Below are 15,000 nucleotides of genomic sequence, written 5' to 3'. Positions count from 1 at the left end.
TCATTTTAATTTGGATTCAGATCTTCTCACTGATACCCCCTCCCTCCTTTCTGAGTGTATGAGTGAGGGAACTTCTCCGGCTTGTGGGTTCACACACTCCGAGTTCTGAACAGGTTTTTATCCTCATAAATACAAAGGAAACACCAGAGTAAAGTACAGATACGCGAAAAAACATCTCATTATAATTACAGAAACAAATTACATTTACGTCATTACTGTCCACCACTGATATTCACTAAACACGCTTTTATTTTATTGTTACTGTCTGTATTCTGCAATTCATTTTCTATATTTCATTAGTTTATTATTCATTAATTATTATTATATTTTACATATTATAATTGAAGTACTACACATACATGCTTTATGTTATACTGTACTCTATGTTATCATCAAACTATTATTATGCTTTTATACAACCACAATTACACAAAATGTGGGCTGATCTCATATGTTTGAACTGTGAATATCTGGCATTTTATGTATAATTTTAAATTTGATAAATTTTGAACACGTCTCAAATTAAAAGTTGTTACAATCATAACTGTATTTTGTATCTGAAAAAAACAATCTCTGTTAATGGTGAAGAGTGAAACAATTGCTGCTCTATTGCATTTTTCATTTTTGTATCTCTCTCTAATTAAATAGCATCAATAAAAAGAGTTCAAATAAAAAACAGGGACAGGCCGTGTTTCTCACTGTGTAGCAGAACGTCTTCTGTCCATCTGCATCTGAGAACTGAGAAGAACAGTTGCTAAAGTTTTGGGACAGGAATCTTGTCCCATATGTGTCAGACACTGGATTTTAGCTGCTCAACAGTTCTGGGTTTCCTTTGTTGTGTTTTGTGTTTCATGATGCGCCAAAACTGATCGATTCAGCACCAGACTCTTCTACTGCAAACTCATGTTTTTGTAATAGATGCAGTATGCAGTTAGCATTGTCTTGCTCAAATATGCAAAGCCTTCCCTGAAAAATACGTTTCTGAATGAAAGCATTTGTTGCTCTAAAACCTGTATATAGTAGTGTTCAGTAAAGGAACTGCCTTTCTAAATGTGTAAGCTGCCGATTCCACAGGCACTAATGTAACTCCATACCATCAGAAATGCTGCTTTTTCAACTGAGTGCTGATAACAAGCCAGATAGTCCCTACCCTCTTTATTCCGGACGACACAGTGTCCATGGCTTCCAGAAATAAATTACAATTTCTATTTGTCTGACCACAGAACAGTTTTTCATTTTGCCTCAGTACATTTTAAATGAGCTTTGGTGCAGAGAGGATGGAGACATTTCTGGATTATGTTCACACATGCCCTCTCCTTTGAATAATAGAGAATTTAACCTGCATTTGTAGATGATCACGACAATGATTTCTGGACGTGTTAATAAGCCCATGCAGTGATTTTTATTACAGAATAATGACTGTTTGGTACTAACAGTAGTACCTGACTTTACTAACACCCTTGTTGCTGAATGAGCACAAATCTCCACATAAATCTAGTGGAACATCTTCTAAGAGTGGAGCTTTTTATAACAGTAAAATGGGACTGAATGTGGAATAGGACGTTTTAAAAGAACAATTACTACGCTCAAGAGATGACTACAAACTTTTGGCTATACTGTGTATTTTCTTATGTTCATGGTGATATGATTTTAAAACTTGCCCACATGCAATGTCAGGAATTGTCCACGAGGTGGCGCCAAACATAAGCGCTTTTCCTTTCTTCGGTTTTTGTTCTGGATTTGGGCCAGAACCCAGGCCTTTCCAGCCTCGCTTATTGTTTAATCTCTGAAGACAGATCTCTTTTATTAAGTCTCTGTTATCTCTTTTATTAAGTCCTTTGTGTGCTTGATTCCACATGACATTTCAGCAAATCATCAGAGATCACGAAGAGAACGAGCGTCTGAGGAACGGTGGTGATGGTGGGCGTCTTTGTGTTCTTTTAATTATAATCCTAACATTATTTCTGCAGATTGGGTTTCACCGACCCTCTCTCTCTTCATCTCTCTCTCTCTCTCTCTCTCTCTCTCTCTCTCTCTCTCTCTCTCTTTCTTTCTCTCTCTCTCTTTTTTATATATATATATATATATATACGTATATATATATATATATATATATATATATATATATATATATATATATATATATATATACAGTAAATATATCCCCCACTCCCTCCCTTGGTCCCTAAAGGGAGGATTCTCTATCCACACATTTCCTGCAAAAAAGAAAGGAAACATCAGTCAGCCGTAAAACAGGCCAGGGCCATATCGTGTGTGTGTGTGTGTGTGTGTGTGTGTGTGTAAGGGTTCGTGTGTATGCATGCAATGGAACCTGCAGCCATTAAGAACCCGCTGTTCAACTTAAAATCGGAGAGAGTTTTGTAATTTATGTCTGAAGGCCATATGTTAGTACTTGAATTCGACGTACACTTTGTCCTGCTCAAACTTAACCCGCGGGTCGCACGAGGAATCCGCATGAGGACGTCCATATAAGAGCTTGATATATATTTCCTGACTACAGGAGCTCGGGAGCTCAGGAGTCTGTAGAAATAATATTTGCATCAGGATCAATTACTGACCGAACAGTACAAAGCAGAATAGAACAGAACAGAGCGATGAAAGAGAAAACAATTCCTTTCTTTCTAGATTTCCTGACTGCAGGACTGTAGCCTTTTTACTCTGGAGTTTAAGCTCCTCTGCAGCTTTTTTGTGCTCTTACCCAGAGCTCCTTTCTCAGAGTTTCTTTTCCACATTGTTAAAGAAATGTTGAGTTGCCTGCTGAGTTTGGAATGAATCACTGTGTGTGGTGCTGCTGTAGGAAATCAATCAACAGCGCAGTGCTGTGATGGTCCTGGAGTTACCAGATAGGTTCCTCTCCCACTTCAGCAATCATGATTACTGAGAATCTGTCCTGATGACCGAGACAGGTTACACCTTCACCTCAGACTGTTTCAAAGGAACTAGAGACTCCTTTACAGAACATCTCACCATATCAACAACTACAAGGTTTTTGTGGACCAGCGAGACAGACCCAACAGACTTTTTAGCCTCTTAGTAGTCATTCTGCACCTTTAGCTGGAGCCATTGAGAAAATAATGAGGTAATCGAGCGACCCATGGCGTCCAGAATCCTCGTTAGAAAGCAAAGCTTAGCTCCACGCTGCTACTGTATATCTTACTCAGCACGGCGCTCAGATGGGCGCATGTCCGAGCGACGAGGGGGCGCTTTTATTTCAGCACAAGCTCTCTCTCTGTTCCTCTAATCCCACCACAACAATTCTGAGAGGATACGTGCCAGCAAGTGCCTAACAAGTGCCCTAGTGACCTCCAAACCCACCCTTCCACCCCTCCTCCCCCACCCCTGCAGAATATCTGCCCCCGAATGGGTCACCAGGGCCAAATATGTGAGTGTACACAAGCAGCTTATGAGGGTTATAACGGAACACTCGCTGTAAGTCAAGAGGAAAAGCCAGGGATTGTTTTCTTACCAAATGGCACAAGAGCAGAGGGAAACAGGCCACAAGGGGTGAAATGGAACGAGAGTTAAAAGACTCTCAGCTCTCTTTCTTTTCTTCTGCTTGATCATTGTTAGAAAGGGATTTTACATGGACCCTAAAGCGTTGTGGTCAGAGCTCAGCACCGATTTCGCACTTTAGAACTCTTAAAACGCTCTGGTGCTCTTCCTCCTCCTCCTCATCGTCATCGTCTGCTCCTTAAAACACTTTCCGTCTGGTCGGATTGAGAACATCTGGCTCCAAGTGATCGTCTGCGCTGGGCTGAGGTGCGAGGATCGCTTGCACCTTTATTACCTGGCCATGAGAGTTTGCGGTCGACTCGGTTACATGCAGAGTCAATGGTTCTATTCATTTCACCGCACGGACCGAGTCGCTTGAAGACACACGGGGGGGGGGATTAGAAGCTTGTCTGAATTCTTAATACCCTCAAGGTATTGGAACTTGGGGGAGAATGTAGGAAGGCGAATTATACGTGATACGCTCGGCGTTCTGGAGCCTTGGGGAAGGGGACTGGGAGGAAGGGAGGGAATGTAGAGTCACTGAGCGAGAAAGAAAGTGACATTGGCTCGTTTTAGGTCAACTTTCATTGTCTGCTTTCATTGGGTTAAGGAACACTGCGAGAAAACACTCAGGACAAGTCGTGTGTTTGGATTCTATTGTGAAGCAGAAACTTTACTCGTGACGTGTGAAGGATAAACCCAGCCGTACATCGCAAAAACTTCTCTTTACATCTGCGTCTGTATGTTTAAAGCCTCGGCGCTGATATCTGATATCTGGCTGGTCTTCTCACCAGACGAGGTACTAAAGTTTTATTCGTAGCTCCAGCGAGAAAAAGAGAGAGAGAGAGAGAGAGAGAGAGAGAGGGAGAGAGAACTGAAGTGCAGACGGAGCTGCAGTGGGTTCGGCTGCCTGCGGGGGCAGGTGTTTAACTTGGAGTTGGACCACAGCAATGTGGTTTTCCAGAGTGTTTACTCAGAAACCCTTCAGGACACTTTATTCACTGGGCACAAGAGAGACACTTCTGTCTTTTTACTGGGATTTCAAGGAGGCCAGAGTGAAAGTGTATTCTTCAACATTTATGGTATTTGTCAGATGCCCTTATCCAGAGTGACTTACATTTTATTTCATTTAGACGACCGAGCAGTCAGGGGCCTCGATCAGGGGCCCAGGAGTGGCGGCTTTATGTGCCATGCTAATCTTCTCTGTACGTTTAGAATTGAGTGTATGAGTTGGTATCAAAACGTTCCAAAGATTTGGCCTGGTTACCAAAAAATTTACTTTATTTATCTACATTTCCACATTATCACCTTTAAAATAGTTCCCAGTGATTTTCTGGAATGTGTCCCGAAAGTCTTCTTTTCTAAGCGTGTCAATCACCTTCTGCAATTCGAGCTTTATCTCCACAGTGGTGTGTAAAGGTGGACCTTTAAGTTGGATCTTCATCTTGGGGAAGAGGCTGAAGTTGTGAAGGGTGGAGTTTGTTGAAGGTCCTTCCTGAACATATGTCACATCAAACGTCCTTGTTTCACACAGAATTTCAAGTTTCATAGAATTCTAGAAGTTGCTGTCCGGGATGAAATCGCAGACTTGGCAGCACATGTGGTTAGAATAGCACCAGTAACACCATTGGTCTGCAAACTTTTTGATACCACCTCGTCACAGCCACCTGCCGCAGCCATACAATTCAACCACTTTAGTGATACATTGAAATATGTTTCAGTCCAGATGTGGACCTGGTACAGATCCACCTCCATGCTCGAAAAAGAACATCAGAGGTACGGAGTGTTGTAAGAGAAAAGATCAGACCGTTGTTGCTGAAGACTGAAGCTGAAGACACAAATTCATGGTACGTTTTAGTTACGCACTTCTAGTTATGAGTGTTTCTATGAAAATATAAACACTCACCTGATGTGTCTCATTTATACCCACAAACTAATTATTAACGAGTATTAAACAGTTACTGTGGTTACACAAAAGGGTAAAAAAACACCGACCTTTTCACACGTGGTTCTTCCACAAAGTTGTAGACACAAAATTGTATCCGACGTCTTTGGATAAGCAATCCTTCACTTGAACTAGGAGACCCAAACCTGTTCCAGCAGGACAATGCTCCTGTGCACAAAGTTATCTCCATGATGATGGCTGCTTCCTCACTATCCTCCCAGAATTGTTCAAGTTTTATGACCTGTTTCAACACCTGATCTTTGAGCTTCATTGACTCAGGTGTGCTTTACAGGGTTCCATTCATTCCTTCCTTTCTTCACCGGTTATAAAGCCATTAACCTGTGATTGTTCCTCTTAAGGAGTAGAATCTCTATTATTTAGATGTTTAGCATGGATGAGCAGATTGCATTTTTCCAGACCTTTGAGAACGCAGAATGTTTTTTTGACTTGTCAGGTCTACCAATAAAAGCTCAAGTTCGTAACCGTGGAGAGAAACGTGGCATCCGTCACGTCTCTGTGAACAGGTGAAGCTGTAAAAGAATAAAACGATTTAAAACGTTTGTTTTGGTTGTGTTACGATGTTTTCCACAGCGCTTCGGGATCCTCCATCCTGTTTGGTTTCTTCATCTCCGCCGTTGTTTCTAGAGAAGCGTCTCAGATGTTTGGGCAGAAGAATACATTTAAGGGTTTATGCCGTGAGATGACGTTTATTCAGCGAAGAGATCGAAAAGGGTTGAATTCGTGCTCGTGCTCTGATGTGTACACATCTGGATAAACGTGTGACGTTCTTCAGTTGGTAACAGTTTTCCCAACGGGGGATCCAACAGAAAAAGACCCCTGTTACAAACACAAAGCGTTAAGATTTATATAATAAACGTGCATACCCAAAGAGTTTTAAATGCCTCTTGGTGGCGCTGTAGCTACGATAATTAGCACTAATTACTATATTAGTAACATGTTTACTGCAGTCGCGTGTAGTTTCTGGAACACTGCCGTGACAGCAGGTTGTGTGTGTGTGTGTGTGGTGGGGGGTGGTGTTGCGATTTGACATTGTGTTAGTGGGGGAGTTGTGCAGTCTGGGGACTCAGCCAGTGTGTGTGTGTGTGTGTGTGTGTGTGTGTGTGTGTGTGTGTGTGTGTGTGTGTGTGTGGGGAGAGTGTGAGTGATTAGAGAGGAAGCTGTGTGAAGGAATGGGGTTGGCTGAAGAATCGCATGCTCTCACACACACACACACACACACACACACACACACGCACACACATTACTACGTTTATGAGGACCTTCCATCTAAGTCCAAGCTCATTCCTGGTAACAAAAAGAAAGTTGTTTATTTTCCAATAAAAGAATGTATTATAATAATCCAATAAAAAAAACTTTTTTTTTAATCTTCTCGGTGAGGACCACCATCACAATGATCCTCCTGCCGCCAGATATTTCAGTCCTCGCGGGGACAATTGGTCCTCAACACGCTCTAAAAACACGCCCCCACGCACACACACACACACACACACACACACCGCGGGGACGCTATAAAGCAGCTCTGTCGGCGTGCTCGTGTCAAAAGTGCTGAAGATGTGAGGAGGAACTTCTCTTCTCTTCTCTGCTCTTCACACGTGTGCGGTTCCTTCCTGCTGAATTTCGGAAACAAAGTCGCGTTTTATATCATTTTTTGTTTCATTGTTGTTCCCTATTTTGTGCGCGCGCGCGACTCCCGACTTCTGAACATTTTCTACTTTTTTTTTTTTTGAAGATTCGGTTTTCTTTCTGACCTGCCTGCGGGCAACATCAGCACGAGCTCAGCTTCGCTCTGTGTGTGTGTGTGTGTGTGTGTGTGTGTTTGTTGGACGTCGCGGTGATGGGCGCGTGTCCCGTAAGCTCGGTGTCTGCGCTCCGCCTGTGCGGTTCCTGGAGCTCGCGCCGGTTCCTGCTCGTGCTGCTGCAGCTGCTGGTGTGTTTGGTGTGTGGGGTCACGGGGACCTGGGGACCGGGAGTGTACAGCTACCGAACCGGAACCTCACCCAACAAAGACCCGAGCAGAAGGTACTTCTTTTCTTTTTCTAACTCAAGTGCAAAAGTTTTCGCACCTCCACCTCTTTCTCCAGCTCCTCCATGCTGGTGGTCCTGATCACACACGTGACCCAGTGCAGGGAATAAACCTGAACAGATCAGAGCACCAGGGCTGAAAGCTTGTTTTATAGGTTCAGATGAGAGAACAGTGGAAGGTTCCAGGTGTATAACAAGTTCTTCCAGGATCTAAATCACTGCCTGGTGTAAAGAAAACGAGCAAGAAGGAAGTAAAAGTGTGAGATGTTCCACTTCAGTGAGTCTCAGAGTAAACCCCTATGGGCTCTTCAGAACAGAACAGTAATGAAGTGTAATCACTCAGCGCTCAGCAGGAGAACATCTGAGGAACCTGGTCTTCTAGGGTGTTGAAGTGGAACCCTGGTGTGATCTCCATGGTAACGTGGCTCTTCTGACCTGCTTTCAATGGAACCTGGGTTTAAATCTTTCATCCTTTCATGCTTATATTTATATCTTTCTTTCATCCTTTCTTTGTTTTTGAAGCCCACGCTGAAGTGGATGTAGATGATCAGTGTGATGAGTAAAGTTGCTCTGCACGTAGCCGTGTTAAAGGTGTTTCAGTGGTGGAGTGATACAATACGACACGAAGCACAGTATCACGAAACCTCACCATGTTTCTGGAGCGATACATCAGCAGTGTATTCAGGGTTTCTCAGTGAGGAGTCTCAGTCCTTCCTTTCCCATCTCTCCATCTTGTGTTGTGAGTCTGATGTTCAGTTTATCACATTCACACCTCCTCCTGTGTCTCCTGCTGCCTGTCTTAATGCACTGCAGCAGGTCTGGGGTTCATCTCCTCACTTTGAAGGATCTCACACAGGTTCAGGTTTGATCTTTCTTAAAAAGGCCACAATCTCAAACCATCCAAATTATTTCTCCTCCTTTTGTCCCTTCACGTGTGTGTGTGTGTGTGTGTGTGTGTGTGTGTGTGTGTGTGTGTGTGTGTGGTGGTGGTGGTGGTGTGTGTGTGTGTGTGTGTGTGGTGGGTCCCAGCAGCATCTCTCACACTCTACAGGATTTAGAGAAGGTTAGACGACATGACATTTCTTCCCCAGAGCAGGCTGGAAAGATGCTGGTCTGAGATCAGCCTCCACTTTATACATCCTGATCCTGATTTCTGACGCTTTCACCCTGATCACTAAAACTCTTGTTCTAATCCTAAACTCTGAAGATCTACCTGATCTTAACCTCCTGATCTTGATCTTTAAAACCCTACCTGATTCTGAACTCTGAAGCCCTCATCCTGATCTTGATTTCTAAAGCTCTCATTATAATCCTGAGCTCTCAAGCTCTCATCCTGATCCATACACAGACCACACATGCACACAAACACGCACACATGTGCTCGGTCAGTGTGTCATCATGCAGAGTATAAGATTCACGTTACAGACGTGATGTGTCTCGTTAAAGACGTGGTGTGTGTGTGTGTGTGTGTGTGTGTGTGTGTGTGTGTGTGTGTGTGGCTTTGAAAGGAAGTTGGCAGATTGTATGCTAAACGACTCATTTCCAGTCTGTGATCTCGTGTAAAAAACTAGCGTGTGGCCAAAATCAGACCTCCGTCATACATACAAATATTTACCCAGAAAGAGAGAGAGAGAGAGAGAGAGAGTGAGTGTGTGTGTGTGTGTGTGTGTGTGTGTGCAGGTGTGGACGAGTGCCTGTGGTCTCCTCTCGCTGTGAGTTTATCTCCTCCTGTCACTCGGACACACGGTGTTTAGCAAACACACACAGCTGGAGCACCTCTGGAATTTTACTCTCTACTAATGAGAGCAGTGCATTCTGGGAGTTTTGAGAGCATCAGACAGATGGGTCCTTTTCATCCAAGGTTTGGGGTTCTGAAGCGTAGATGTTCACAATCTCGGAGCTGTGTGTAAGACCGAGATGAGATGATCTCCGGCCACCATGACGACAGAAACACCATTTATTTCATCTTCTTTTAACACAAAGCCAAGCACAAACCCAGCTCCATGAAGATCTGCTTTCCATGGGTTGGAGGAACCTCACCCTCTCTAGTTCCTGATTTGACTTACACCCCCATGGAGGAACTAACTAACTAACACCCAGAAGAGTGAAGGTTCTAATAATGGCTATTTGAGAAACTAAATGCTCAGGTGTCCACAAACTTAAGGGTTATTTAGAGTTAAAGATCTTGGTGTTTCTAAGGACTCCCAATGGAGCCACCATGTCCAGTGAAGTTCTGGATGCTGACATTGGAGCAGCAAAACTTCAGTTCTAGGTATCAGGAGAGACGTATTGAGCTCAGGAATGTAACCCAGGACTGGGGAGACACCTACACGCCACGCCGCGGGGACGAGGTGTCTGCTTTCCTGCATCTGTGCATCTGCAATTATGGATAGACCCCCCCAGGCGTCTGTTGATCCAGAGCAAGGAACATTCTTCAGCATCACACAGCATCTCTTTTTCCTCTTCTCCATTCTCAAACCCAGACAGCTTACTGAGACGGCTCACGTCTGCACTCCTCCCCCACCCCGTGCACTCTATTAGTGCTATGACCTTGTGGACATGTTAAGGATCCTCCTCCTTCTTCTCCTCCTTTTTCTCCACACTCCTCCGCCTCGTAATTCTCTCCCGTGACACTTTCTTTCACCACTTCATTAATCTTTGTTGTCCCTTGGAGCAGGACGTCGCCCCGGGACCCTAAGCCTGGACCTAATTGGGTTCTATTCCCTTTTTTTACTGAACCCGTGGGACGGCCACGAAAGTAACAGGATGATTGAATGACTTCCTGTCTCTCTTTCCCGCCGCCTTTTCTTTCTTTCTTTCTTTCTTTCTTTCTTTCTTTGAGTGCTGCTTTTATCGTTTTGTTTTCCCTATTACGTCTCTAATCTCGGCTTTCTTGCCTTCTTTTTTTTTTTTCTTCTCCTCCCACTCTTTCTTTTTTTGGTCTTTGGCCATATCTATCAGTCTGCTGCTCTCTTTCTCTTTCTATCTTAGTCTCTCTATCTCCCTCCTTCCCTCCCACTCTGAGTTAGATTTTTGCCTTGGTGTCTACACACACACACACACACACACACACACACACACACATTCTGAATTTGGTGCTGCTTTCAGCATTTTTTCTGCTTGGATCTGTTCATTCATACTGAAGGATGGTTTATTGCATATTTGTGTGTGTGTGTGTGTGTGTGTGTCCTCTTCAGAATTGGACTGTAGCCTCAGTGCATCAGTGTTCATACAATATAAAAACGGCATGAAGGTCTCAGATCATTGTGTGGTTTTAGATGTTGTGGGCACCTGAGCAGAAGATTGGCATGTCCTTTAGGATTTGGGTCTCCAAGTTCAAGTGAAGAGAAAATTTCAGGCTCCTGCAACCAAAGACGTCTTACCCATATGTGTGTCTCTGACTTTGTGTCATCGGTTCAGAAAATGGAGAGACCCAGTCATTAGTGTTGCACAGGTCAGGTGACTCTTAGTGTCGGTCTCAAGCTGGCAGAAATGTTGAGGGTTGTGTTATGAAGGACATCCAGCGTAAAACATGTACCAAATCTAATATGTGGATCAGGAATCAGAATTTCATAGCAGATCTGTCGAGGCCTGGATTACCAACAACCACCACAGGTATCGTTAACAACAGGGTACGGGTGGAAATTGTGCTGCTGTTGGCTGAAGGAGGAGAAGGAGAGGAGGAAGACGTCTACAGAGACGGCAGGGAAAGGAGAACTGGAGGAGAAGTGGAGGTTCGGGTTGGTACTTTAAATGTTGGTACTATGACGGGTAAAGGGAGAGAGGTAGCTGATATGATGGACAGGAGAAAGGTAGAGATGTTGTGTGTTCAGGAGACCAAGTGGAAAGGGAGTAAGACCAGGAACATTGGAGGTGTTTAAACTGTTCTATCATGGTGTGGATGGAAAGAGAAATGGTGTAGGGGTGATTCTGAAGGAAGAGTACAGTAAGAGTGTAGTGGAGGTGAAGAGAGTTTCTGATAGGGTGATGAACGTGAAGCTGAAGGGATGATGATAAATGTCATTAGTGTTTATGCTCCACAAGTCGGCTGTGAGATGGAGGAGAAGGAAAGATTCTGGAGTGAGTTAGATGAAGTGGTAGAAGGTGAACATCATGAATAAGATGGTGGAAACTGAAGGAGGAAGACTGTAGTGTGAGATTCAGGGAAGGGGTAAGACAGGAGCTCGGTGGTGGTGAAGAGGTGCTGGATGATTGTGGAACTACTGCAGAAGTGATGAGGGAGGCAGCTAGATGGTGTAACATCTGGAAATAGAAAGGAAGACAAAGAGACGTGGTGGTGGAATGAGGAAGTGCAGGAGAGCAGAAGGAGAAAGAGGTTGGAGAAACAGAATTGGGATTGACAGAGTGATGAGAAAAGTAGGCAGGAGTACAAGGAGATGCAGCAGCAGGTAAAGAGGGATGTGGTGAAAGCCAAGGAAAAGGCATATGAGGAGCTGTAGGAGAGGTTGAACACTAGAGAAGGAGAAAAGGATTTGTTCTGATTGTCCAGGCAGAGGAACCGAGCTGGGAGGGATGTGGTGCAAGTTAGAGCAGTAAAGGATGGAGATGGAAATGTGTTGACTAGTGTGGAGAGTGTGACGCAAGAAGTGGATAGGAGTGGTTGGACCAGATGACATACCGGTAGAAGCATGGAGATGTTTAGGAGAGATGCAGTGGAGTTTATAACAAGATTGTTTAACAAGATTCTGGAAGGGGGGAGGATGCCTGAGGAATGGAGAAGGAGTGTGCTGGTACTGATCTTTAAGAATAAGGGAGATGTGCAGACCTGCAGTAACTACAGGGGAATAAAGTTGATCAGTCACTTCATGAAGTTATGGGAAAGAGTAGTGGAAGCCAGGCTGAGAGAAGAGGTGACCATCTGTGAGCAGCAGTATGGTTTCATGCCGAGGAAGAGCACCACAGATGCATTATTTGCTTTGAAAATGTTGATGGAGAAGTATAGAGAAGGTTAGAAGGAGCTGCATTGTGTGTTTGTGGATTTAGAGAAAGTGTAGGACAGGGTGGAGAGAGGAGTTGTGGTATTGTATTAGGAAGTATGTGAGGGTGGTGCAGGACATGTATGAGGACAGCGTGACAGCAGTGAAGTGTGCAGTAGGAACGACAGACTGGTTCAAGGTGGAGGTGGAACTGCATCAAGGATCAGCTCTGAGCCCTTTTCTGTTTGCAGTGTTGATGGACAGGTTGAAGGACGAGGTCAGACAGAGACCAGCTGAAATGTTCATTAGGAGTGACAATGATAGACAGGATTAGAAAAGAGTTTATTAGAGGGACAGCGCATGTAGGACGTTTTGGAGACAAGGTGAGGGAGGTGTGATTGAGATGGTTTGGACATGTGCAGAGGAGGGACATGGGGTATATCAGTAGGAGAATGCTGAGGATGGAGACACCAGGAAGGAGGAAAAGAGGAAGACCAAGGAGGAGGTTTATGGATGTGGTGAGGGAAGACATGCAGGTAGTTGTTGTAAAAGAGGCAGATGTAGAGGACAGGGGGGTATGAAGACGGATGATCCACCTAATGGGAGCAGCCAGAAGAAGTTCAGAAAAAGGCACTGGAGTATCCTATGAGTGTTTTTGTTTTATTCCTGTTAGTTTTTTTCATCAGTGATGTAAAATTATTTTTTATTAAATGCATATTTGTTTTTTTCAGTCAGTTTTGCATGTGACTGTATAGTGTATAGATACATTCGTTTAACGCGTGTGTGTGTGTGTGTGTGTGTGTGTGTGTGTGTGTGTGTGTGTGAAGCCACAGGATTTGTCAACACTCTCGGCTCGGCTCTGCGTGAGGTGTTGCATCATGTTTAACGCTTTTACGTTGAGTGTAATGTTCTCAGAGCTGAGAGCTGAACATGAATGTATGTGTCAGAAACGTTCAGTCACACACACACACACACACACACACACACACACACACACATGCGCTGATGGTCTGAGTGCAGCTAATTACAGCATTGTACACGTTTTTGTGGAGTAATAAAAAAATGAGCAAACAATGAAAATCAAGAGAAGGAAAAAAGGGGAAAAAGCGTTGCGAGATCCTGAGCCCACGCTGGGGTCGCGTTCTGGGGCAGGGTCGAGGCGGGGCAGGGTCGAGGCGGGGCAGGGCAGTGAGTGTGGGAACTTGGTCATGAGATGATTTGTTTGTTTTGCGCTCCTTTTAGAGGTCCTTATAGTGTGGACATAAGAGTATAGTGAAGGGTAGAGTACAGATTTGAGTGGAGTGGATATAATACAGTACAGATTTGAGTGGAGTGGATATAATACAGTACAGATTTGAGTGGAGTGGATATAATACAGTACAGATTTGAGTGGAGTGGATATAATACAGTACAGTGTGTAGTTGAGGGTTCATTAAGAACTCCAGTAAGAACTCTGAGGGTTCAGTAGGATCTTTAAGTAGGAACTCTGAGGGTTCAGCAGGAACTCTGGTGGGAGCTCTGCCGGTCCAGTTGGAACTCTGAGGGTTCAGTAGGATCTCTGAGAGATCTTGTCATACTGTGAGAAGATGAAGCATATTGTGTGCCTGAATATTTTTTAGGTGTGTGCTGCACGACTCTCACTGAGGAGACCAGCTGCTCCTGTGGCTCTGTGGTCTGGAAAGTGTGTGAGCTCTCAGCTGTGGGAAGTGTGTAAGGGGGCAAAAACTTTTGTTTGTTTACATGTAGGCTCATTATACATTCTGGCATGTACTCTGTGTGTGTGTGTGTGTGTGTGTGTGTGTGTGTGTGTGTGTGTGTGTGTGTGTGTGTGTGTGGTTCTGGCCGTGTTTCTGTTTAAAGTTTGGGGAAATTACTGGAATGCTTGAGGCCGGTGTAGCAGGATGCAGGGTTCGTTCTTGTTCTCCCTCCTACATGTGGGATCTGTTAGCGTACAGGCATGGCAATGGTTACCAAGGAGACCGGCGCCCCTGGAACCATCCTTCACGTATTACACACATCCGTACACACAGGTCCCCGTAGCACAGCTACACACACACAGAGCGTTTTTGAGGTCCATAGAATAAGTTCAAACCTGTGATCTGTGGTTGCCAGATTAGGCTTTTTTTTTAAACCAGGTATAAAAAATACGGACTGAAGAATGAAGCAATGGGTTTTTTCTGTGGTGAAATACGACGTGACACACAGATGATTCAGAGTACATCGTTTATCCTGGACTTAATGTACAGACCTGCCATGTCATCAATAAGATCACATTTTCAAAACTGTAATATAAACGATAAATATGATAATAAATATGAACATTGTGGTTTAATATAAATAATATTTCAGATTTTAACTTTAATAATTTATTCATTGTATGAACATGAATTTTTATTAAAATGAGAGTTAATATAATAAACTGTGCATTGTTAATATTTATGTAAAAAAAAAACCATTTCTAATAATTATATATTTTAAAGATTTGTTTTGAATTGTACTTAAATTCTATTGAAAATAAAAAAAAATGTAACAATAAAATAATAAAAATATTATTTAATTATA

The 15,000-nt window shown here is 43.7% G+C and overlaps 1 protein-coding gene across 3 annotated transcripts in view; it reads left to right on the top strand.

Annotated features, from left to right (window-relative positions):
- The first annotated feature begins 6,956 nt into the window (after positions 1 to 6,956).
- The window catches only part of emid1 (EMI domain containing 1), a 55,668-nt gene continuing 47,624 nt past the window's right edge, over positions 6,957 to 15,000 (top strand). For all 3 annotated transcript variants that reach the window (XR_006924702.1, XM_046841708.1, XM_046841709.1), the window contains exon 1: positions 6,957 to 7,498. Coding sequence is in view for 2 of the 3 variants with exons in the window: in XM_046841708.1 (XP_046697664.1) it covers positions 7,314 to 7,498 (185 nt within the window). In the remaining variant the exon portion in view is untranslated. The remainder of the gene's footprint in view (positions 7,499 to 15,000) is intronic.

The sequence above is a fragment of the Silurus meridionalis genome, chromosome 27, assembly GCF_014805685.1.
Source record: "Silurus meridionalis isolate SWU-2019-XX chromosome 27, ASM1480568v1, whole genome shotgun sequence".
Taxonomy (NCBI): domain Eukaryota; kingdom Metazoa; phylum Chordata; class Actinopteri; order Siluriformes; family Siluridae; genus Silurus; species Silurus meridionalis.
The sequence above is the reverse complement of the archived record's forward strand: the minus strand, read 5'-3'. Positions and strand labels throughout refer to the sequence as shown.